Source organism: Sinocyclocheilus anshuiensis, unplaced genomic scaffold (genome assembly GCF_001515605.1).
Source record: "Sinocyclocheilus anshuiensis isolate Anshui unplaced genomic scaffold, SAMN03320099.WGS_v1.1 scaffold1102, whole genome shotgun sequence".
In the NCBI taxonomy this organism is placed as follows: Eukaryota; Metazoa; Chordata; class Actinopteri; order Cypriniformes; family Cyprinidae; genus Sinocyclocheilus; species Sinocyclocheilus anshuiensis.
The window spans coordinates 239,876-266,881 of NW_015539924.1; the positions used below are offsets into that span (position 1 = coordinate 239,876).

At 37.3% G+C, this 27,006-nt stretch overlaps 2 protein-coding genes across 3 annotated transcripts in view; one reads left to right on the forward strand and one right to left on the reverse strand.

Moving 5' to 3' along the window:
- Window positions 1-14,451, reverse strand: part of cecr2 (CECR2 histone acetyl-lysine reader) — a 42,469-nt gene extending 28,018 nt beyond the window's left edge. For both annotated transcript variants that reach the window (XM_016483692.1, XM_016483691.1), the window contains exon 1: window positions 14,192-14,451. In XM_016483692.1, coding sequence (XP_016339178.1) covers window positions 14,192-14,311 — 120 coding nt within the window. In that variant the 5' untranslated portion in view covers window positions 14,312-14,451. The remainder of the gene's footprint in view (window positions 1-14,191) is intronic.
- A 3,177-nt stretch (window positions 14,452-17,628) lies between these two features.
- Window positions 17,629-26,146, forward strand: LOC107686630 (mitochondrial glutamate carrier 1-like). Its single transcript, XM_016483693.1, has 9 exons — window positions 17,629-17,817; window positions 17,942-18,064; window positions 18,915-18,970; window positions 19,177-19,267; window positions 20,615-20,730; window positions 20,947-21,133; window positions 23,055-23,224; window positions 25,567-25,642; window positions 25,738-26,146. The coding sequence occupies exons 1-9, from the start codon at window positions 17,798-17,800 to the stop codon at window positions 25,877-25,879; spliced, it is 981 nt and encodes a 326-aa protein (XP_016339179.1). The 5' UTR covers window positions 17,629-17,797; the 3' UTR covers window positions 25,880-26,146.
- Window positions 26,147-27,006: the final 860 nt, after the last annotated feature.

Here is a 27,006-nt window from a genome sequence, read left to right on the forward strand (position 1 = left end):
ATTAAAAAAGCATACATTTTTCATAATGTTTATTGAAATTATTTGGTAGTCTGAGGTGGGATGGGGATTCGGGAAAGGGGGGCAGATTTTTTTTATAGGTTTAAAGGGGGGCGCGACCAAAAAAGTTTGAGAACCACTGGTCTAAAGTTAACAGACAGTGTTTAAAAAGTGCAGTCCCCATGTTTACATATGTTTATTACAGTGACTTTGAATTACCTAAAGTAGTGTGGTAAAGCAACAGATTTGTTTTTATATTTCTGCAATCTACTTTAGTTTGTGTGATTTGTTACTGACTTTCATATTAATGTTTACACCAGGCTATTTAAACATAATTATTACATGCTTACAAGATTGGAAGTTCAACAAATCAGTCAATATACTGTGATTGTAGTTGTTAAATAAAAATGTCATTCATATCAATTCATGCATCAACTAATTTCATCGTAACATATAGGCCTGGCCTACAGAAAAGAACATTTATGTTTAATCTATCTAATAGTGTGTTGGTCATACTATACAATGATTCATAGCTTGTCTTTGTTGAATAATACAGAACATAAAGAGCTTTAAAAAAATAATTGCATATTAAATCGCAATCGCAATATTGGTAAAAAAAATCGCAATTAGATTATTTTCCAAAATCGTTCAGCCCTACATAACACCCACCAGTCAAATTTTAGAAAGGGTCAAGAGCAGGGCAGCTTAAACGGCAGAGCTGGGCCACCCGTCTCAATGTCAGGGCCAGGTGCAACAGGTGGCCATGGATGGGTGGCCAGACACATCCAGGGTTTGGGATCATTGCACAGGCGACTGAATGGGGATCATTAACTCTAGGAAACCTCCCTTCACAATGGCCTCCCCATATTCTCAAGTCTCTAGCGTGGCCTCCACTTGGTGGTCTTGTTGCCAACATTTTGAACATGATATTAGCCTATACCACCAGGTGCAATAATGTGCTTATGTATGGACCATTAACATAGGACTAGTTTGCAAGGGAAAGTAAAACAAAACTGAGCATTGGGGCTTAATACATGCACAATGACGCTTATGAACAAAGATAAAAATAAGTCTTATCAAAACATTAACAAATACTACGGCAAAATAACTTCTCATTACTTACAGTGGCAGTACTCGCTGTTTATTAAAGTATTCCTGCTAAAAAAAAAGTCAACAGATTAAAGGGGTCATATGACGTTGATAAAAAGAACATTATTTTGTATATTTGGTGTAATGCAATGTGTTTATGCATTTCAAAAAATCAAAAAGGCAAAAAAAAAAACATTATTTTCCACATACTGTACATTATTATTGCTCCTCTATGCCCCGTCCTTCTGAAACGCATTTGATTTTTACAAAGCTCATCGTTCTGAAAAGCGCGTGTGCTCTGATTGGCCAGCTATCTAGTGCGTTGTGACTGGCCGAATTCCTCAAGCGTGTGAGGGAAATGTGCTTGCGTCACTTCTGAGCGGCGCATGCGCAAAGCCGACCTCCATACATCATCCGCCCGGAACTGCTTCCCTTTTTCATTTTTGGGTGAACTAACCCTTTAACCACTGATTTCTAGCTGTGTCCTAGAAGGCCAAACAAAGTAGTTTGGCTTTCGCAACGAAACCCACAGCGTCTCCACGATATGGCGGCAGCAATACTACAGCGAGAATAAAAGTTACGCCTTCTTTGCGTATACATTTGGGCGGTGTTATGCAAATCTTCCCACACAATGACATAGATATGTGGGGGCGTGTTTGAACGAGGCATATCGCTTTGGGTTTGTGACTTTAATCTTTGCAACTTTACAGATCTTCTGTATGCACGAACAGCTTTTAACACTCCAAAGACAAAGGAAAACATGAAATCGGATCATATGACCCCTTTAATAGAATTGGTCACTAAACTAAAATGTTACCAAACTTTATTTATCCATTACAAACTATATTAGCAGAATATAAAAAAAAGTCCAAATGCAAAAATGTTTTGTTATGCAAGTAATGTAATATGACATTTGTTTTGAACTGGTAAAAAATACAAAAACACTCTGTTAGGTAGCAACATTTGATTAAATTTGTAAAAAAATACAAAACATTCTTTTAAATACCAACATTGGCAAAAATACAAAAACATTTTTAAGTAACAACACTTGTTTTAAATTTACAGAAATACACAAAAATTCTGTTAAGCAACCATGTTTGATTTAAATTTGTAAAAATACAAAACATTCTTTTAAAGGGATACTCCACCCCAAAATGAAAATGTTGTCATTAATCACTGGCAAAGAGAAAGGAAACATTTAAATCGCATCATATGACCCCTTTAAACCATGCCTTGTCAGTAGAAGTTAACTTAAAATCATAATTCCAAAAAAAAAAAAAGAAACTTACAATATATATAATTTCTCGACAATATACTACAATATACAACTTATAATACAAATGTTTTTTTTTTATAATGATTTGACAATTTTATATTAATAACATTACTTTTAAAATTAATAATCAACATTCAAAGGATGGGGAATTAATTTTAAAAAGAATAACATTAAAAATCTTTTTTCTTCATTAAAGGGGTCATTGAATAGAAAATTCACTTTTACATGTTGTTTGAACATAAATGTGAGTTGTCAGTGTGTGCACCCATCCACCCTATAATGATAAAAATTTGACAAGAATGTCTCCTAAGCGATTGAGGTGTTTTGTTGTTGGATGTAATAATGAACATAGCAGTCATCATTTACTCCCGACATCTGAGCTGCTGAAGATGCAGTGGTTTACATTTGTTTTTGAAGGGAATGCGCCCCCGATCTACCTAAATGAGTTTATTGCCACGTTCACGCAGCAGCAGAATACAGTTGTCAGTCCTGTTTTTGAGTCCTTAATACGGTTACGGTTACGGTTACACACAGTTCGGTTATTTAAAGGCGTGACAACCGCATTCTGTAACCGAACTCACACCTGTAAATTTTCAGGACTCACAACCGCATTCTCGGAACACACGCGGTGTGTGAACGGAACCGGACTGGACAACTGGTTGTCTGTCACATCATACAGTGCAAGAGAGAGCCGCTCTGCCACACAAACGCGCGTCTACCGTGTGTTACGTGTTTTCGGTAACTTACTGTGACGGAGAAATGAGCTGCGTGTCATCTGAACATTTTAGAGCCCGTCAGTTTTCCACCAGAGCTGCTCCCGTCAGTTTAGTGTTCTGTGCGCGATTCAAATGCTCCACTCTCCACCCAAATTTAAAAGCTGCTGTTGGTTAATGAAGATTTGACGAAAGAACTCGCGGCTCGATTGGACTCTTGTCGTGTCAGAAAGTGATAAGACTTTCAGTTTTATGGACATCGCCATCTTTGATTTTACTTTGGTCACTGTCACTATGGTTACTGGTAAGGAATACGGGCTTGACTCACGTTGCTCGTTCATACAGACAGTGTTCTAAACACAACTGTAAGCTGCTGTGTGAACGGGACATTTCGAGACTCACACCTGTAAAGAAAATGCGGTTGTCAATCCCAAAAACTGACAGTGTGAACTAGGGATGTCAGTTTTCGATCATTTCCATGATCGATCGTCATTTAAATTAACGATCAATTAATCGTTAACCTTAATGCTGCAAAATGTGTCTATGCAGCCCGGCACGACAGGATGTGCAAAAGTTACTCAAAAAAAAAAAACCCGCTTTCTCACCCGATTTAAAGGGGATTTAGTCTGAATAAAATGCTAGTAGCAGGATTGTAAAATGAATAGATGTGATTATGATCATTTGATAAAATGAAGAGAGCTCGTTTGAGATCATTTTACTTTGTTGACTGTTTCCTATCCCGTCACGGGGACCGCTGAATTAAGAATTCGTTCGATTTATTAATTTGTTCCCTCATCGTGGGTTAAGGAACAAAATTAATGAAACATGGACACTGGCCACAAATTAATAAGTCGTAGGAACGAATTAACAAGTTGTAGGAATGAACAGCCTATCTGTCCTGTGTCCCACAGCCCTGCAAAGCGCAGAGCCCGATATGAAAGAATTATCTGGGGAAATGACTTAGTTACTACATTTCTATTGCTTTCCATGTTGATGAACTTTGTGTTGTTTCTATTTTAATGCACTTTTAAAGTTGAAATCACATTAAAAGCTTAATTTGTAATTATGAATTAATGATGATGCATTTATATACCGTCACCGTCACTCACAGCCGCTCGCACGTGTTTTGCGCATGAGCCGCACGCAGCCCTAGATTAAACAACTTAATCGACCATCGATAGCTTTAATCGATTGCATCTCTTATCGACAATTAATCGATCATCGATTAATCGTTGACATCCCTAGTATAAATAAAGATGTGGTGAAATGGTGCTTTGTAAATAACACTTGTGTGTCACATGCTTAAAATATCTCAAATCACTGTCAACCTGTTGAACACGATAGCTGATGTTGACAGTTAATCTCGTCACCCCACGGAAGAGAGGGGCAGGGGGGGCAGAGCTCATTAACATTTAAAGGGACATGCAACAAAACGGGTTGCTGTGAAAAGAGCTGTTTTTGACAAGGTAAAAAGGGTGTTGTTGTTACACTACCATTGAGAAATTTTAACCAAAGTATGTTATAGACTTTTTATTAAGACCCTAAAGAATCATATCAACTTGTGGAAAATGGGCATCCGATGAAATCCCCTTTAAATACCATTCATTCAAATGTCTTTTTTTCATAACAGACTCTAGAAGAGACTTGCTTATCTAAACAGTTCCGCCATATACAGATAAAATATTTCTCCTTATGGGCCTAAACATAATTTAAGTTGCTTATGAGTCTGAATTTGTCTGAAGTTGAGTCTGAATTTAGGTGTTACTCAAGTCTGACTTTTGGACCCAAAGTGTCAACCCAAATGTATGCAAAGTAGGTATGAATTAAGTTACATTTACTAGCAACCAGTTGTAAGCCAAGCATGTAGTAGTAGTAGTAGTAGGCTAATACTCAAAATACAACAGGGTTGAGTGTTTATGGTATAGAAAGACCAAGAAGAAAGTCCAATTTCAGAGTTCAGGTTGAGTTGGTCTGAAAAAGAGGTCAGAGCAAACTGACTTTGACTATTTTTAACATCAGTGAACAGAGTGTGTTGTGATGTGAGCACAACCAGGAAACATTACCATAAGCATAACAGACAAGACAACCATGGTTTCTCTCCAAACAACTGTTCCCAAGAGCAGATGAGTGGGTCTAGCCGGGCCATTGTTACAAACTCGCCTCTCAAAGCACATCGACACCCCCCAGCACACCCCTCCAAAACACACACATGCTTCACACATACACACTCTCTCTCTGCCACCTCTGCTGTAGGCTGAGGGTCCCTCATGTCTCATGCGCGCAGCCTCCCCCACCATCTAACTCCATCCTGCAGGGTGACATTCCCACTGGAGCCCCCATCGCTGCCGCCCCCACCTACTCAACTGTCTGCGGGGAGAGAGCTGCAATCCCCGATGACACACTAAACATCAGATTTCCCATCGTGCTCTTACGAGCTCCTAGCAGGTTCTTGCATCATGCTGCCATGAGCAAAAAACAGCACGTCGCTCTGAGGAACACCTGACAGTCACAATCTAAGCGGGTTAACGCACAACCCGACAAACTAGGATCACAATGGGAGCTTCGATTTCATCCCAGACGAAACACAAACAAGCAACGGCAGCCTCAAACTGGAGACAGACACTGGGAGCCATGGGGTGCTTCAACAATGGAGCTGCTTGAAACGAACACCACAGAGTACAAACCCCTCCACCCAGCTCCACCCGTACCCCATGTGGAACCATCTGATACATTTACTTCTGCCCTCACCTGTCAATCAGAGGTGGGGGAGGGGAGTTGGTAATCACAATGTGGATGGATATGGTGGTTAAGGCAGAAGTGTTGTGCACATATGATGGATTCACTGTTGCATGGGGTCATTAGTTAACACATGAAGAATGCAAAATTAATGCAAAACTTGACGCCATGATGCTAGGAGGTTGCTATGCAGTTGCCAAGGTGTTATGAGTGGTTTAAGGCCCCGTTTTTGTAATCGGAGAAATCGGTGACACTGATAAATCTGTCTAGTATTCCGTACTTCAGAAAATAAAGATGACAGCAAAAGTTTGGAGTCATAAGATTTTTAAATGTTTTTGAATGAAGTTTATCACCAAAGCTTCATTTGTTTGGTCAAAAATACAGTAAACAGTAATATTGTAAAATATTACAATGTTAAATAACCAGTGGCGGCTCGTCAGGGGAGGCACAGCTTCCCCATAATTTTGAGGTGAAAATGGGAGGACGATGATTTAATGTTAATAAAATTCACAATTCATTTCAGTTCATGTCTCAGATTGTGTATTTTTTGTTTGTAATTTCAGTTGTAATACCATAATGTGAAAGCGCCGCTTTTCTATCGCGAATGTGCCGAATCTGCTGATGTAATTACAACCGCTAATGATAGAGAAGGGGAGGCCGGGGGAGAGGTGAGCTCTCGTGCCTCCGTTGGTAACAAAAATTAGCCAATCACCATCGAGTGTTCACTTTCAGCGCTGAGGAGTGTTGCGAAAAGAACCCTTGCAAGGGAGGCTAGCCTCCCTTCTGATATAAACCAATCATCAAAGAGACGTAAATTACGTGATATTAGTTTGAACTTCTCCCGCTCCGCTGATAATGTACCAAGTACTTATGATGAGTACCGATATTGAATATTTGATCGCCAACAGATTTACCAAGCTGTCATTCAAACAGTATATATACAAATTTAGGGAAAAACATTAAAGCATGTCAACATATTCCATTACACCAAATACACAAAATAATGATATTTAAAATAGCATCATATGACCCCTTTAAGAAGGGATGGATGTTTGTTTCGAGTGATAGGCCAGGTAAGTGAAATTATATTATCTTGCTGTATGTATGTCGTTTTCTTTACGTTTTCTGTCTAAAAGCGACCAAAAAGCCATTTTAAAGTGGTTAAGCAAATTATAATAATAATAATCGGCAGGGATCCCAGACCAATACAATTAGTGTGCCTCCTCTATTTTAAAACCCACGAGCCGCCACTGTAAATAACCTATTTTAATTAACTTTAAAATTTAATTTATTCCTGTGACGGCCAGGCTGAATTTACAGCATCATTACTCCAGTCTTCAGTGTCACATGATCCTTCAGAAATCATTCTAATATACTGATGTGCTGCTCAAGAAACATTTCTAATTACCAATGATGAAAACAGTTGTGCTGCTTCATATTTTTCAAAGGATTCTTTGATGTATACAAAGTATAAATGAACACCATTTATTTGTAAAGGAAATCTCAACATTATAAATGTTTTACTGACACTTTTGATCAAATTTAATGTGTCCTAACTGAATAAAAGTATTACTTTTTTTATTCCTTGACTTCAAAACTTTTGAACAACTGATCACATAATGGCAAAAATCTCAAGTCTGAAGACTTAGAGAGATCATTCACATTGCAAACAGTGCGGGACAAGAACGTGTCTTGGCAAACTAATTAACAGTGATACTGTTAAGAATGCATTCTTGTCTTCTCATCTGGTTGACTTGAGTAGATTGTTTAAAATATCCAGAATGAAGGTGGGTGAGAGCGGTCCTTTTCAAGCAACAGCATCTGGGGTCTGAAATAAGGCCTGATGACCCATCAGTTATTGATGGTGCAAATCCCACAGCCAGAGCTCACATCCTCCTCCTCAAAACCACAGGAGCTCTACTGAGGATGAGCCCCTCACACAACAAAGTTGCTAATTCAACACAGGCTTCACACATGCACGCGCATACGCGCTCACAGCCATCCTTCTCAATCGGCACCCGGTGTTGGAGCAAAACGAGAGAGCACTACAGATCCTCCTGACACAAATCCATTTTCCTCATCTTAATCCATCTGCTTTTCAAAACAAGAGCCGTTGTCGGCTCCCGCTCCGCCAGGCCCCATTGAGATTAAATCTCCCTTTACAATCAAGCAGCGCGAGGCCCTAAAGAAAAGGTGCCCCAGACGAACACCAGCACCCAGTTACGACCATCTCGGCTCTCCGGGGGGAGAGGCAAAGAAAGCCACCATCTGTGATTTAGTCATGCTCATGCCAGGGCCAATGATGGAGCAGCAGTGTGCGAGGAGGAACGTGAATGAAGCTCTATTCAACATTGGCAGAACACACAACCCCAAGTTGGGTGGAGGAAAGAGCATAAGGGGGCATTTGTACCCGGAGCTGAAGGTGAGATGAGGAAGATGAAAGGGAGGGAGTCCGTGATAATCCACTGGGAAGACACTGAGAAAATTCTGCCATGTAAAAGATCATGGATGAGACAAACAGCTGTCAGCGAACATGTGGACGTGCTACGTCAGAGCTTGACAAAGGCTTAATGAGCTCTTGCACAATGGCCTATGTGATCTCTGACATAGACTAGCGTTAATTAGTATGTATTATAAACTCGCTCAGTCACAGATTCTAATTAGAAAAGACAGAGAAACAACTAGCAAACCTGTGCAAAAGGAGTCCAGCCACAAGAGGATCAAATGAAGAGTCAATTACAAGTGTGACTGCATTAAACCCTGTAAAAATGTAATCTTTACAAATCTTCAACAACAACAAAGTATATATAATGAATTATAGACATGGATTACCATTACCAACTCCATATGACTTCGTGAGATTTAGGCCTAAAGTCTACATTGTGAGATATAAAGTTGCAATTACAAGAACTTTCAACTTTATATATAATGTGACTTTATAATTAAACAGTGTGACTTTGGCTACGTCCACACGAAGCCAGAGCTTTCCCTATCCAATCTTTTTTTTCCCCTCGTCTCAAGAAATATCTGCGTCCACACGAAACCACAAAACCGACACAAAACGATGTAGTACACATGCTAGACCAGTATGTGGCGCTGTAATTCTGCCACAGAGATACACTAAAAATGGAGAAGAAGACTTGGACTATGCGCATAAACCTTGCGCGGTATACAAACGAACATGGAACAATAAATTTATTGATCTGTGTTAATATTAGTTAATAAAAAGACAATCGTTCAGTGTTTGTTCATGTTTTTGTTGCTGTTACGTGATGTAGCGGTGTCTGACTAGGGGCGAGACATGGGCTGATGACGTCATCGTTTTAGAAAATATACGGATTCGCTGTCCACACGAAAACGCAAGGGCGGCGTTTTCAGATTTATCCACTCTGGGAACCGGTTTCAAAAAAATATCGGTTTCACTCTCCCAAAACGATGGATCCGTGTGGACGAAACACCTATACGATACAAAATTTATGCATATACAGCTAAACGCGTCTCTGTGTGAACGGGGCCTTTGTCTCATAATTGAGCCTTTTTTTTTTTTTTTTACACAAATTGACTTTGATTCTTGACTATTTCCTTAAAGGGGTCATTGGATGCGAAATGCACTTTTACATGTTGTCTGAACATAAATGTGTGTTGGCAGTGTGTGTACACAACCAACCTATAATGATAAAAATCCACCCAGTGCTTTTTTTTTTAAATTCCCCACAAATAATAGCCAGTCTCATATCTAGCCTTTCACAGATTCTTGGCAGTGTGACATCACACAGGCAGGCCCCTCCAACGATTTCAGCACAGACTGGACTGGTGTCTTACCTTAGACCCGCCGTGAGTGAGCTGTCATCAGTCCATCATTGTTTCGATGCCGGAGCAGATGTAGACAAGAATGACTCCTAAGCGACTGAAGTGTTTTGTTGTTCGATGTAATAATGAACATAGCAGTCGTCATTTACTCCCGACATCTGAGCCGCTGAAGACGCAGTGGATTACATTTGTTTTTGAAGCAAAATGCGCATAACAATCGCATTCGATTAATCGTGCAGCCCTAGTGAGTATACTTTTTTTTTTTTTAATGAATCTTTGCAAAACACCTTTCCTAATAACACGCTAGTTAGCAAGTTTCACGATGAATGCGGCTAAAGTTTACCGTCTCTCATAGAACGGCTCGGAAGAGAGGGGTGGGGTGAGCAGAGCTCATTTGCATTTAAAGCAGCATGCAAGAAAACAGCTTGCACTGAAAAGAGCTGTTTTTAATTTGACATGGTAAAACGGGTGTTGTTTTACACTACCACTGAGAAATTTTAACCAAAGTATGTTATAGACTTTTCATTAAGACCCTAAAAAAATCATATCAACTTGTGGAAAATGGGCATCCGATGACCCCTTTAAAATATGACTACTTATAGTTGCGACTATTTCATTTACTGTTTGATGTAAGATTCTGTTTCGTTTGAAGAAATTAATACTTTTATTCATCAAAGAAACATTAAAATGATGAAGACATGAAGAACATTACAAAAGATTTCTATTTCAAATAAATGCTGCTGTTTATCTTTAAAAAAAATGTATCATGGTTTCTACAAAAATACTAAGCAGCACAACAGTTTTCAACATTGATGATGACAATAAAGTTTCTTGAGCAGGAAATCAGCATGTTAGAATGATTTCTGAAGGATCATGTGACACTGAAGACTGGAGTAATGATGCTGAAATTTCAGCTTTGCATCAAAGGAACTTTAAATCGTAATAATACTTAACATTTTTTTTTTTTTTACTGTATTTCTGATCAAATAAATGCAGCCAAAATGCACGAGAGACATTTTTCTAAAACAAAAAAAAATTCTTACTAATCCCAAACTTTTGAACTGTAGTGCAAAAATGAACAAGTCAACAAACTGGCATCTGGTTTAGGAGAAATGGAAATGGCTGCAAATCTACTAAAAGGATCGAATGATCGCAACCACGGTCAATTCTTACACAATTAAAGAGTGCTTGTGATGGTTGGTTCCCTAAAATGAGAACTTTGAGTAATCAGCTCAATGAGCTTGTCTTTCTCCAGCTCCCCACACTTCTGACTGAGCCCACCAAATATAATCAATTCAGAAACTAAATTAAGTCCCGATCCCATCTTTTGCTGAGGCAAACGCTTGGAACAAATGCTCACAGATAAATTATCCACCCACTCTCTAGACACCATCAAATTGATAATGAAGACATATGAAAACAGACAAGCAACAAAACACCAACTCTCATCCTCTGTGTGGAGTCGGCTGGCTCAGTCCTCTGGCTGTGTTTGTGTATGAGGGGTGAGGGGGGACATCCTGAAGGACGCCGGCCTCTCTCAGCTCTTGGAGGCGGTGGGATTTCAGGGCTCGTTTCACAGCCACACTGCCAGGAAATCAAGCGTGCTTCACACAGACAAAGAGCACGGAGAGAGCCCAAGCGAATAAGGCCTCTTCCTGCCGAGCCCTTCTCTCATCTAGGGCGGAGATATGGAGCGCGACTGTGAAGTGTAACCAATGAACAATGTGCAAGGAGCCGTTTTGTCAGCTTGCCAAGAAGAATCTCCATTGTCGGCCCCCAGAACGGATCCTGAGAAGAAAAGGAGCTGGCCAACACCTTAAACTTCACACTGGATCATTGCCTTTGTAATATCCACTGTGTTCGACACACAAAGCTTGTGACACTCATCAGCAAATACAATCTTTCAATAGTTTTCAGCCTTATTATGGCAAAATAATGCAAGATTATTTGATAAAACAAGATGCTTTTCCCTGTTAATAATTATTATAAAATGTTCAGAAGTCAGAGTTTGATTCAACTGACGAACAAATATTCAACAGGTGAGATTGTTAAGGGCTACATGACAAATCAGGTGAATGAGAAAATCAACGTGCAAAGTAAATCTGTTAATTTAAGACAAACAGCCAGTCATACAGCCACCTTATAGGGTAGGCCTTTTTCCTACGTAAAAGACATTGTATCCTCTTACAACTAGATTTGCGTTCTATTTACCGAACTATCCACCTGCTTTTTTTAGACATGGCCCCGGATAAGATCAACAAGGGCTGAAAACAAACAGGTGAGGTACATGAAAATGTCAGCTAAGCCGATGCATCACCAAATCATCTTTGAGCGAGTAGCTGGGAAATCTGCTTTGATTACATTCCCATCAACTTGTGTTGACTGGCTCACGCAAATGAGATGACAAAGTTTGACAGAAATCCAAAGATGCAAAGTGGATGCAAGAAAATTAAAATGTTCAATTCAACATTTTTGCACCTGAGCTCAAGGATTTACAATGCCAAAACATGTTCAACCTTCTGCGGTAATGCAAAGACAACAGAATCCTTACCGTGTTTAATAGCCACTCTAACACTAATAAGCATTGGGACAATTGAGATTACAATAGAAGCCTGGTGCAATGTGAGGGATGACTTGAAAAACGTCTCAATCACAAGATTAAAGCAACCGATTGGATTATTCACAGTCCCATTCACGCACGGCTGCGAAGTTACCAGGATACTGAAGTGGGACTGAGAGCTTTTGTGCTGAATGACCTTGGACACCTACACTGAACGCAATTAGGATGCAAGGATGAATTGTGAAACAGTCAATGACTTGCGCCTGACACAGACTCCCAGCCTCTGAATGTAAATCCTTTGACACACACTGCCTGTAATCTGCGATCACTGCATTAAATAAGATTACCAAACTGTGCACACAGTAAACATATGCAGGAAGATGGATGCTGCAACAAAAAAAAAAAAATCAAACATGACCCAAAACATGGTCATGCCATAATCATCCAGCATACCAATTAGAAACTGATAATTGGCTTGATGTCTTTTTTTTTAAACAAATATTCACTCTTCAACTTAATTAGTTTGTTAATAATCTACTGATCAATGGCATCATTCATCTATGAAATATAGCACCTACAGGCAAAGCAACTTATTTAAAAGTATTGTTTGAATAATTACTTTTTAAATTACAGCAATTTATTCTTGAGCAAGAAACGTTATTACAAAATTCTGCATAAAATAAATAAATCTACAATTAACAACAGCAGCAGCTGCATAACAATTCAATCATTATTATTATTTAATAGTAATAATTGATGTTGTAATAATTAACTTTTTAGTTTATTTAGTTACTGAGTAAAAAAAAAAACAATTAAAAGTAATTTCTGCATATCGGACACTTATAATAATCTATCATAAAATAATCTCCCATAAACAGGGCAGTACTGGTTGATCTCTAGTGTGAAACTCCCAATTGATCACGCCAGTTAACTTTTTTCTGGAAGTAGCACGCGGTGATCAGCACCTCAAATCCCTCCTGCAATAACAAAGCCAGTGACCAGCACGTTACACACATGTGGGGGTCGAGATGGACCGAGTTTACTGACGCCTGTGACAAATTCACTGTTGTTTCCAAATGTAAGTTAAGGGGGAGATGTTAAAAATGAGGTGTCAATGTAAAAACGACTCTATTTAAAGGTTTCTGGCTTACATTCACATCGGTAGGTCAACTTGAGACTAATTTTACAGCATCCTTGTAAAGTGACTCAATCAAAAACACAAACAAAACAGACAGACTGTATGGAACAATGACCAATTCGAAGGCAGCCTGTGATCCAACAGTAAACTTGTAACCCAATAATCATGAAATTGGCTTGAGTTTATAACAAAGGACCAAGCTTAAACAACAAAGCACAACAAAACAAGCCCAGGTCATCCAGTTAATCAAGTCACTAGAAAGTTTGAGTCAATCTTATTCGACGCCACTTGCGGCGTGAATCTCAAAATGAAAGAATGAAAACAGGTCTTACGAGAATGAACAGACGACTTTAATAAATTTAAACTCTTTAAACTTAACGCTAAAATACGAACAGACCGTTTATATTAACAAGTTGTTGAACTTCAACAAGCCGAAACAAAGTCTAGCCTACAATATATAACCCAACTCAGTCACGCAGTTTATAAACAAAGACAAAACCAAACACTACTAACCACGTACAAAACAAGTTTTGTCTTTAATAAAATCGTATTTTGAAGTAAAAACGAATCACAAACACAAGAGTCAGCACGTCCAGTGTTTTGGGTAACGTTAGACGTCTGGCTGGACGGTTTAGTTCTGTTATTATATAAACCAACGCTAAATAACTGACTTTATCAATATCACTATCAGAGAATTGCGTTGGCGTACCATTATTAACGTTAACTCGCTAACAGTGTGAATGTTTAAAGTAACAAACATAATGTCTTGTGGCTGGCAAATACGGCCAAGTTGAGTTTGTTTTGTTTAGTTTCGTTTTAATAAACCTGGCGGAAAGGAAACGGAGGCGTAAGTGCGTACAGGTATAATTTACCTCGATTTCAAAGTCTGGTAAATTGAACGCCGTCCTGAAGAGAGAGCAGAAGTGCGCTATGGCGGGGACTTCCCAGCAAGACTGGATTTCCTCCACAGAAGTTATACATCCCTGGGACATTTTTCTGTTATCCAACGAGTGTCTCACATTAAAAAGTGTGGCTTAGACGATTCCGTCCGGCGTGTTCCTCACATAGGACTTGTTTAACTGAACAGTAAAACTTGCTGTCCTTGCGGTGCAGTAGCCATTACGACCCGTAGAGTCGTACAATCTGTTTCAATCCGCATTTCACAGGAGGAGAACAGATGGGCTGGGCGCTACCATCTGTCAAGGGGATAGGGGTTTACGCGGACCAAAACAAATAAAATATAAAAACAAATCAAACTAAACCTTTGTGATATCTGTTGTTTACAATATTAGCGGTTTTTAATAACTAGCTGACCTGATCGAGTCTCTGTGACAGACAAAATATCTCAGTTAGCCAGGTTCGCGGTCAGGTGTCTTACCATCTCTTGAAGTGGTATGTTCATTTAAAGGGAATGCACACACATTTGAATTTCGTTGAAAGGGAAGTTGCTCTCTGTTGTAATTATTGGAGAATCCTCGCGATTGATCTAGATGTGAACGACAGATAGGATGATAATACATTACATTGACATTTTGCGTTTAATTAGTGGTTTTTCTATTATAAATTATTTGTTTGATTTAACGTTTAATTGTAGTAGCATTAAAATAAGACAATGCAATGAAGTCGTTGTTTAGTAGCTCTATTGTGGCTGTTGTTTGTTACCTACAAAAGTTGATTGGCACTGTAATTTATTGCGCTAAAGTTGTTTTTAAATAGTGCTGTTGGCATAGTGATTATAAACATAAAGTGGCATAAGACCTGAGATCGAATTATTATTTTTTAAACGTCAGAATGACACGAGTTTTTAAGACTAGTACCTTTTGACTAATTGTAATGATTTTAATAACAAATTGGTGTTCAATATAAGGATCCAGCGCCCCCTGATGACACGTAACGCACACTGTCGGTGTGCCTATCTATCTATCTATCTATCTATCTATCTATCTATCTATCTATCTGTCTGTCTGTCTGTCTGTCATTCATTCTATCTATCTATCTATCTATCTATCTGTCTATCTGTCTGTCTGTCTGTCTGTCTGTCTGTCTGTCTGTCGTTCTATCTACCACTCTATCTATCTTAAAGGTCTAAATAACACTTAGTCTAAATTTTTATTGTTTATAATTTTTGTTAAATCATTTGTTAATATATCATAAGATATACTTTCTATTTTTCAGTTTACAAAAACTTCATATGAATAATTGAAAAATGTTGTTCCCAAACAGTAGCATATGCACAGATTAGTATTTGTTGTGGTGAATAACAATGATGCTTCATTTTATTTAAAAAAAATTAAAAAAGAAGGAAAAAGATTTTTAAAAATCACATACCCAGTACTATAATATTTTTTTTATGTGAATTATGGCATTTTGTTTTATTACAGCAAGATAAATCATAATTTGTTTTATTATGATCATCAATAATCATTTGGCCACAACTGTCCAGTGGATGTACTGTAGCAGATATGGATGAAATATATTAATATATCTATTAATTAAACTTATAATTCCTTTAAAAGCGTACTTTTAAAATGATTTTTTTTATATAATAATATTAATGTGGTACTTTTTTGTAATTTGAGATGAAGCTGTGTAATGCAATGTGCATGCTTGTGTTTGTGTGTGAATGTGTGTCAAGTTTCATTAGTGGAAAGCTGTTCATTCCCTGTCTATGTCACTGGGAGTCGCCACAAGAGGGAGGGACTTAAGCACGGAGGGACAATGCTTGTGTTTGTGCAACGGCCCCTGAGTGGCGGCTGGCTTTGTTGGATCTCTCGTGCCTGACTACGGCTGCTGCACACATTGTCAGCGTGCAGAGGTGGAAGTGGACGGCTTGATCCAACCGGTCAATGCACTGACAGAGGTAAGAACATGATAATCATTCTCTCAAACTTGTGAATTGGTCAAATATGCAGGCTTGCGTGAGGGGGGATCTGTTTGGGGTAGTTGTGGAAAGTCTTAGTGAGCGAGCACTTTAGGATGGGGAGGGGGGCCAGATCTCACTTGTCTGTGTTTTGGCAGTGGAGGGGTATGAATAGAGCTGATAGGGTTGAAAGAAAGCAGTGCTGAAGAGAAAGGCATGCTCAGAATGCCACTGGGCTCCAGAAAAGACAGAGCGAGAGGGACAGAGAAAAGGGAGGATGTGAGTATGCCTGAGGAAAAGAGAGAATGGTACCCCAAATGAGGTGAGAGTTAATGGAAACATACACGAGAGTAAGGTTATGAGAGGGGGACTTTAGGACAAGCGAGGGAAAAGAGAAAGCAAGAAAAAGAGTGACCCAATGAAAAAGTGTAAAGAAATCCTGCAGTAATGAGTAGCTGACAAAATTTCAAGTGGCTTCAGTGGTTTGACTTCCATTCAAAACTATTTTAAACTTCAAATTCATTTCTGTAATTGTTATGTTTGCAGTTTATGTCACCTTATTAATTGTGAGAATATTTAAATGATTAAATATTGTAACACTTTACAATAAGGTTTTATTTACTAATAATATTATTTAATATGAACTTACAATCAAAATTGATCAATCAAAAACAATCAAAAACTATTAACATAAAATTTTAGTCAATGTTAATAGTAACAGTACATTATTAAAATCAAAAGTTGTATATGTTAATATAATTTAATGGAACCAAGATAACATGAACTAACTCTGAACAGTTGTATTTTTATTATCTAATGTTAACTGAGATATAAATAATAATAAATTAAATCAAAATAATGAATACTGTAACCACTGTACTGTTAGTTAATGTTAGTCAATGCAGTAACCAACATTAACTACTATAAGCTTTTTATAAAGCATTACTTTAAATATTTTTTAAAAATTACAGGAAGATATAGAGATTTCCTTATACTTGTAAATTTTCACCAGAAAAATTATGAATAAAAAAATGTGTCAACTACTCAAATAAAGTTTACAATACTTTACATTCATCTACTCTAGAAAACTAAAAACACTGATATGCTGACATAATATTTTCTATAAGATGTCTATATTTGCATCTTTTTACAAACGTTGATACTGTGTTGAAGAACAGGAAATCTTGTTGATAAGCCCCTCACCTGTTAGCTCTCTTCTCTAGATTAATTCAAGAGGTCACAACCTCATTAGCAGCAAGATTAGAGAGACTTTAGGAAGGAGGATGTTCTCTGTTTGTGCACCGTAGAAAAGCACTATTCAGAGGGTAAAATCAGTGAGTGTGCAAGCAATGGAAAGTCTATTTTTATTGCAGAAATATTGCGTGTTATTCTAAAAAGTCACAGCTATCCTGAATTGTATTTCTCTTGTTTCTTGGTTAACAACAAGTTCCAAGGTGATTTATTTTTCCCAAAGAGTGGCTGTTCATCCTAAAAGGAAGGGTGTGAAGGTTGGCACACCGTGCCAGAAGGCTGGCCGGGTGGGTCGTGGATGGTTTGTGCTGACACTTTTGCAGCAGAGAGAGAAGAATTGGAGGAAATCAGTTAAAGTGTGGCCAAAATGGCCGAGAAGAAAGTGAGGTAAATTTTCCACTTCCTCTGATGTCGGATATACCATTTGAGATCCATCTAAGCCATTATATCGACATGTTTTTGTGTGTGGTTTTTGTCCTGCATGTGCGTGTTTGTTTCCTGGTGTTCACAGCCTCCCTGCTAAGCTGATTAATGGGGGCGTGGCTGGACTGGTGGGAGTGACCTGCGTGTTTCCCATTGACCTCGCCAAGACCCGCCTCCAAAACCAGCAGGGTGCTCGTGTTTATAGTGGAATGTGAGTTCAACATCTTTATGAGATCCAATAACTATCCCCCACTTTGTTTTGGGGTCTCTTGATTTGAAGGTACACTTTAAAAATAAAGGTTCTTAATTGGAATCTGTGGTTGCATTAAGATCCTTTAACATCCATGAAATTTTTGCATTGCATTAAAAGTTCTTATGGCCCTGTGTGTACTTGTTTTTGTGCAGTTTTTAAAAACATTTCTGAATCTAAAAAACAACTGCTTATGGTTTCACTAAAATAAAGTGAATCGTGAACGCAGCATGTGTTAGTGATTTACTCTGGGCGGAGGACTTTGTCTGGATTTTACTGAATGACTCAGAAGATGCAAAACAACTTGAGTCTTGATGCTTTTGCATCTTTGATCTGTTCACGCTCCCAAATGTTTTTTCATCCCTTTTTAAGTAGCTTGCTCTAAGATATCTTTATGCATGTGTGATAACATTGAGATGAAGAGAAGTACTCTTTGTAGTGATGGTGCGTAAGGAGCTCTTTTCTTCTTTGTACACTTATGTAACAAGCAAAATACCCAAGAGGTTTGTGGGCAAGAGACAGGCTGCTATGTTTTAAGCTCTTTCTTCCGCACATTACTCACTCCTCTAAGAATTCTTTGTGAATGTCTAATTTGGCTGTTCATTATACACAGACATAGAGAACATTTCGGTTTCGGTGTTTAAGAGATTTTTTCTGGTTGTTAAATTACATTAATAAGGAATAGAATACAACATTATAATGCATTTGTTTTATAATGAATTGTGATTTCATTATATTTCAATTAGGATATTTCACAACCAGATTGGAGTATTTAATTAATCATGTTGAACATTTCTGTCTTATTATGAAGGCTGGACTGTTTGGCAAAGACGATCAAAATGGAGGGCTACTTTGGCATGTACCGAGGTATGAACTTTCTTTTCTTGTCTAGTGCTGACTTGTACTGACTCAAAATTAAAATCAAAATTTAATTTACCACCATGTTGCACATTCCTGCTGTTATTGAGGACAGTTTTATTTCAAATATTAATAGTTTTAATTGTTTACATGTTCTGGGATATTTTGCTTATGTTTATGTTCTCAGAATTTCACTTTACGGTGTTTTTCCTCAGGTGCAGCTGTGAATCTTACACTGGTCACTCCAGAGAAAGCCATTAAACTGGCTGCCAATGATGTCTTCAGACAGAAGCTCTCCAAAGATGGGTAACCACCACTTTTTAACCACTTATAAAAGCAAGCATCTCATTACAGTTTAAAATATAAAGAAAAAAATTCTGCAGCACTAGCAGAATTGAAAAAAATAATGACTGTTTCAAACAGGTTTCTGCAACACTCCCACATATGATATTTGTCTAAAAAAGCTATACTAAATTAAATCTCACAATTAGTTGAAAGCAGTATGTGTTTGATCTACTAAAAGTATTGGCTAATTCATTCATGAATCGGGCTGCACTTGTTGCGCTGTATGTTTCTGATTCACTGAAAAGAACGGTCACATTGGAATCAAAGGAATAATACACCTAAAAATGAGCATTCTTTCATCATTTACTTACTTTCATGTTGTTATAAACCTGTATGACTTTCATTTTACTGTAGAACACAATGGCTCTGGTTGCACCGTATGTTTTTCATTCACTAAAATGAATCAGCTCATTAGAGTCATTGTTTAGAAATCAGACTGCTCTGGTTGCATTGTATGTTTTTGATTCACTAAAAAGATTTTGCACACTAGAGTCATATGTTCAGGAATCGGACTGCTCTGGTTGTGCTGTATATTATTGATTCACTAAAATGAATCGGCTCATTAGAGTCATTGTTTAGGAATCGGACTGCTCTGGTTGCACTGTATGTTTTTGATACACTAAAAAGAATCGGCACACTAGAGTCATATGTTCAAGAATCTGACCACTCTGGTTGTGCTGTATGTTTCTAATTCACTAAAACCAATCAGTTCATTTGAGTCATGTTTAGGAATCGGACCGCTCTGGTTGCTCTGTATGTTTTTATTCACCAAAAAAAAATCTGCACACTAGAGTCATGTTTAGGAATCTGACTGCTCTGGTTGTGCTGTATTTTTCTAATTCCCTAAAATGAATCGGCTCATTAGAGTCATATGTTCAGGAATCGGACTGCTCTGGTTGTGCTGTATGTTACTGATTCACTAAAATGAATCGGCTCATTAGAGTCATTGTTTAGAAATCGAACCTCACTGGTTGCACTGTATGTTTCTGATTCACTAAAATAAATTGGCTAATTAGAGTAAATTGTTTGAGTGTCGGGCTGTACTGGTTGTGTTGTGCTGGATGTTTCTCATCTGCTGAAAAGAACTGGCTCAGTAGAGTGTGGATTCAATAGCAGTTTTAGGAAAACAGTGCAGGCAACTGTTTTACTATGTTTCTTAACAAAGACCTTAGAAAACATTATCTATAAGCTATTCCACAGAGGCATTTAGGTCACCAGCTGACTAATCTAAGCAATTATTTCTTTGGTAAATGCAATAATGATCATGCTCTCATCTGCCCCATCTGTCATTGTATCTGTCACCCACAGAAAATTAGCTCTGTGGGGGGAAATCCTTGCGGGCTGTGGAGCTGGAACCTGTCAGGTGGTAGTCACCACCCCCATGGAAATGCTAAAAATACAACTGCAGGATGCTGGAAGGTTGGGTAAGTGTATTTATTATGCTCCCGTGAGTGTCATCCAAGGTATGTAGGTCTCTATCTTAGGATGCCTTACTAAGTACAAAGGTTAGCCAGAAATAAGCTGTTTGAGTAGAATGGTGTCCACCGAACAGCAGTTCCAGTTTCATTACACTACAAGATAAAATATAAAGATGATATTGAAGATATGAGTTGTAACTTCTCCACTTTTGTCTTCACAAGCTGCTCAGCGGACTGTCGCTGCCTCTGCCTCTGCCACTAGTCCGACCCCCTCGCTGGTTGCCTCTCGGGCAGCACAGCCGGGCACCAACGCCCCTCCTCAACCCTCAGCGACCCGTATCACCCTGGAGCTACTCAAGACCCGAGGCCTCAGGGGACTTTATAAGGGAGCAGGTGCTACATTGATGAGGTAACAGACAATCAGTCATATAACCAATAGTAATATGGACTATAAGGAATGTTTTTGATGTTTTCAAGGAGTACTTCACTTACAAATGAAAATCCTGTCATCATTTACTCCACCAAACCTGCATGACTTTGTTTCTACAGTGGAACATAAAAGGATCAATTTTGAACATATTGGTAATGGAGCTTTCAAGGTCAAAAAAGAAACCAAAAGCACTGTAAAAGTAATTCACAGGACTCATGTGCTTCTTCTGAAGCAATACAAATCATCATTTAGTCATGAATAGACTCTATTTTAAATTGTTATTCATTCAAATCTTTCCCTCCAGTCAGCCTTTATGACTGGTTCACTGAATCAGTTAGAATTCAAGAATCGAATCAGTCTGATTTGTACACAAATCGTTCAAATTGGTTTTGTGAACTAGATCAACAAATTAATTGCAAAGATCAGACTCATAAGACAGATCAAAGTCTGCATTAAATGGAAGTTGCGATCATCTTTCTTCCCTATATATTTGTATAAGTGAAACCACTCCTTGAATGAGAAAAAAATGACTTGTTTTTGTCCATAGGGAATTGATTTAAATGAACTGACAGAATTTTTTAAAATAATGTTGTGCATGGATGAATCATTTATAATTAACACTGCAATATTGGATTAAAATAAAATAAAATGAAATAAAACAAAACTGTCCGTTTTAATTTTATGGTGGTCCGTTCACACCAAGAATATTAACTATGAAGATATCTAGATTAGTGTCTACATCAGTATACAGTAGTCGTATGTTTTCTTTTGCTTTAAATGCTTGAGCTCTTTAAAATTGAGTGGTTCTGATTGGCTGTCTATGTTTTTATTACTCACAAGTTGAAAAAAATTGCTCTGAAGTGATTCCAATGACATCTTTACTGTGTGTCATAATCATTATAATTATGATATGGAACTTTATCATTTGAATTATCGTCCTTGGTGTAAATTGGTGTTAATTCGTGAATCGGACATGCCTACTGAAGATTTTAATAGAATAACAACTTAAATTTTGGTTTGTTCATCAAACAAATCTATTGTATGACTTAGGATATAGTGCATGAGTCATATGGACATTTTTATGAAATTCTTTGTTGTCTTTTGAGAGCCCAATTATCATACACTTACATTATATTGTAACAGAAGCCAAGAAATTCTTTAAAAATGTCACCTTTTATGTTCCATAGAAGAAAAAAAGTCATAAAGATTTGGACCACATGCCACCCTTATAAATAATAACAGAATCTGCTAACAGCTAACATAGATTAGTTATTTGACCTAAAGGGATAGTTCACCTTCAGTTGCTGGTCCCCACTGACTTTCCATAGTATAGAAAAAAAACACTATGCAAGTCAATAGGGGCCAACTGAAGGTGAACTATCCCTTTAAGTCAAATAACTAAGCTATGTTAGCCGATCAACATCTAGATCATTTTGCAAACCTTCAGTGATGTGCTGTCTTAACTAACTTAAGTGATTGCTCTCTCAGCAAACGCATTGTTTTTTTTTTACAAAAGGATGGATATGTCACATGACCTTTCACCTTTAACACCTCCCACACAAATAAACCCACTCACCTATCCAAACAGCCCCTCCCCCGCAGTCTGTGATGTAATCCCAGCTGAACTGATGTAACCTGCCAGCTGTCAGTTCTGATCTGTTATTCATAGCTTCTAATTAACCGTAGGCGGAATTCTCTTCTTAACGGAATTCTAATCAGAACTCAATCTGTTGTCTCTAGTCTGTGGCCTACACAGCCTAAATTATATTTCTACACTCACACTTTCACGTTTTACATTTACAGACTAAAACTAATCAGACACCGCAATCAATCACGACTCATCAATAACGTCCTGCAGCTATGTCTACATTCTGTGGCGCTGTGTCTGTTCTCTATGCAGGGACGTCCCGTTTTCCATGATCTACTTCCCGCTGTTCGCCAACCTCAACGCCGTGGGCCGCACTGAGGATCGCTATAGCAACCCCCAGGAGCGGGCCCCCTTCCTGCAGTCTTTCGTGGCTGGCTGCACGGCTGGCTCAGTGGCGGCAGTAGCTGTCACTCCCCTGGACGGTGAGATGCAGGCAAGAGAGGAGTAGAGGAACACAGTTTGCTCTCTCTCCTTTGGAAATGTACGCAGATAAATGTCCCATTCAGTTAGTCAGAGCCGTCCAAGCCTGTAAAAATCAGGGCTAATCCTGTTTCAACACTACTACTGCGCTGCTGAGAAACTGTTGGGTGTTCATAGTCAGTTGTTATGGTTTTTGTATGGCTAACAGACACTAAATAAATAAATATATATATATTTATCAATATATGTATTTTATATAATATTCTATTTGTGAATATATTGAGTTTGATTTTATTTTTGTATTTTCAGTTTTCAATTTAATTTTAGTTTGTTAAAGTAATTTAGGTGCTTTTGTCATTTTTATTAGTTTATTTTATATTTATATTTAGCTTTATTTATTTTTTATTTTATTTTAGTACTTCAACTCAACTTTATTTCAGTTAGTTAGTTGCCAAAGAAACATTTACTATTTTTGTTTGTATGTTTGTTTGTTTATTTATTAGTTAGTTTAAGTTTCTTACCTAATATTTGTTATTTTATAAGTATTATATATTAAATATTATTATTTATTTTATTTCAGTCTTATTTCTATTAACACATTTTTTATAGTTGTAGTATTTTTACTGCATTTTTACAGCACTGCATTTTTTGTATCTGTCGGTTAGCGAAAAAAAAAAGAACTAAACAGATGTATCCACAAATAGTTACTTACACATATACATTCATTTTTGTACTTCTATAGTCTTTTACACAAGTACTCAAAATATTTTTAACATTTCTTTAAAAAGTACTGATTACTTCTAGTACTGAAACTTAATCGAATTAATCACTTAAAAATATCTTTTTGTGATGAATTATGAGTAGGCTACATTTTTACCAAACTATTCCCTATCTAGGTTACTCCCAGCGTTTCATAAAGGCACAGAATGAGTCTTTTGTTTCTGAGTGATTAATTAGTGAAGCCTATGTGCTGTGGAAGAATCCTGCTGTGATGTGTAAACTGAAACATTTCATTTGCTTTGAAGAACATGCAAAGTCTGCTTTCAAGTTCTATTCAGAAAGCGTTCTGTTTATAGCTCGTCTCTACATCTATTGTATCGTCTGAGAGACAATTCTTTGTCACCTAAAACATCAGTGAAGGGTACAGAAGGATTATTTGGACAGTGGAAACACTGGCAGCCGCTTCAGTGTCTCTATTTGAAGATTTGGCAGTACTGTCTGCAACATTACATTGTTTAGCAGCTCATAAATAGAATACAGGAAATCTATCACCCAGTTTTTCAACACTTAATTAGTCCTAACTTTTTTAAGGAGAGCATACAGCACGACACAGACACTAATTAAAGTTTATGTGCTTAAAGTCCTTATGCAGAAACATCTAATTAATGTTTAACTAACATTTAAAAAAACCAACAGCTTCAAAATTAGAAATTTGAGTTTTTTTCTATTTTTGGTATTTTTAAACGAATCAGCCATAAACACAGGAATTCCCCAAGGGAACCTATACAGTAGCAATGTTGATTATTAAACAAATCTGTTTTTTTTGGAATCAGAACTTTTATATGAATCAGTTGAACTGGTTTACAAAACTGATCTGACCATTTTGTTCATGGATCTGAATTATTTATAGCGTATTCTCGAGTCAACAAATACTTTTTAATTATTAAAAAATTCACAAGTGTAAATTGAGTATTTATAAATTGATTAGTTCTTGACTTGATAAATTGACTTGTTCAGTGTAGACTTATTCAGATTTGGACTTTTATTTAGAGTTTTACATTTGTTATGAAGTGAATCGTGCTGCGACAAGCTGAATTGGGACAAATTAAATTATAATAAATACCTTTTTTAATAAAACTTAAACGAGATATCCTACATGTGGCTTTAATATCATATTTCAGAGAATGTTTTTCTTTTTTATATTAAATAATTGAATAAACAAGCAATTAGCACTGCATTTAAGAATAATACATTAAAAAATTAAATTAATTGTATATGGTTTTAGAGAATGTAGTATGTCAGGGAACATATGACAATAACATCATGATTTAAAGGGATAATTTAGTCATCTGATAAACACAAGAAGTTATTTTCAATTGACGGTAGCCATTGACCCACATATTGGATTAACCATCCCTTCAAAAGAATTGCTAAATAGTTTTTTCTTCTTTTTTAAACAGTTCTTTGAAATGAACTGTTTGCAAAACAACAATTCTTGGAAATGAATCATACTAACTACTGTGCAGCTCTGTTATAACCTGCATTTGGGAAACCAGATCTTAAAATCATAAAAATATTTAAAAAAATATGAATTAATGTATCTATTAATATTTATCATTTTCAGTTATAAAGACCCGTCTACAGACCTTACAGAAGGGGGAAGGAGAGGACTCCTACAGAGGCATCATCGACTGCGTACAGTAAGCTTTATATTTGCATGTATTGACTTCTTATATGGTACTATACAGTTTCCATATTCATGTATCATGTTATTTATATGGCAATCTTTTCACAGGCGCGTTTTAAAACGAGAAGGACCATCCGCGTTTCTTAAAGGAGCAACATGTCGAGCTTTGGTCATCGCTCCGCTCTTTGGCATCGCTCAGGGCGTGTATTTCCTGGGCATCGGCGAGCACGTGCTGGGGCTGCTGGGATAGCGGCAGGTGACATTACCTCAGTCATCATACACACAGTACTGTTTCTACATGGGCCAAGGGATGAAGATGAGAGATGAAGGAAGACGTGGCTAAAAGAAGATAAAATGATGATAAAGGAAGCTCCCCGACTTTATTTACGATGAGGTAAATATGGAGGGAAATTCACATACCCAACCAAAGGAGGTTCAGACACTTTGGGAGAACAGAGGAGGGTTGTGTAAAGCTAACATAAAAGCCTATATTGCACACTAACCATGTTTAAGTACCGAAAAACTACAAGCAGGGTTCTTTAGGTAAGACAGGGTCCTGTTCCGACTAATCTGGCAGGGTTTTTTGTCCAATTAATATTGTTTTTATGTCTTTAAAGCCCATAGCTACAATCAGTTTTAAGCCAACATGATTCGTGATAATCGGTTGTGAACAGGGTCGATGTGTATTTAGAAAGGTATTGAAGCCCATTTTCACCAAGGAATAAAAAACAATGATAATTGTAACTTTTTATCTTACGATTCAGACTTTATTTCCTTGCAATTCTAAGAAAGAAAAGTCAGAATTGTGCTCAGAATTTTGAGTTTACATCTCACAATTCTGTTTTCTTCTGTTTTCCCGCCACCAAATAAAAAATTAAAAAAGGTAATTATCTCACAATTCTGTGAGGCAACATCTCGCAATTCTGACTTTTTTCTTGCAATTCCAAGTTTATGTCTCACAATTATAAGTTTATATCTTGCACTTCTGACGTTTTCCTCTGAATTCTGAGTTTATATCTCACAATTGTTTTTTGTTTCCGCCACCAAATGAAAAAATAAAAAAGATAATTATGATTGTTTCTCACAATTCTGAGTTTACATCTTCCAGTTCTGTTTATATCTCTTAATCCTGACTTTTTTCCTCAAAATTCTGAGTTTAAATCTCAAAATTGGGACTTTTTTCTCTGAATTCTGAGTTTACATTTCGCAACTCTTTTTTTTTTTTCCACCATCGGATGAAAAAATTAAAAAATTAATTGCGGCTGTTTCTCACAATTCTGTTTATAGCTCACAATTCTGACAATATTTATTTTGTTTATATCTCACAATTTCTTTGCTTAGAATTCTGAGTTTATATCTCTTAATTCTGACTTTTTC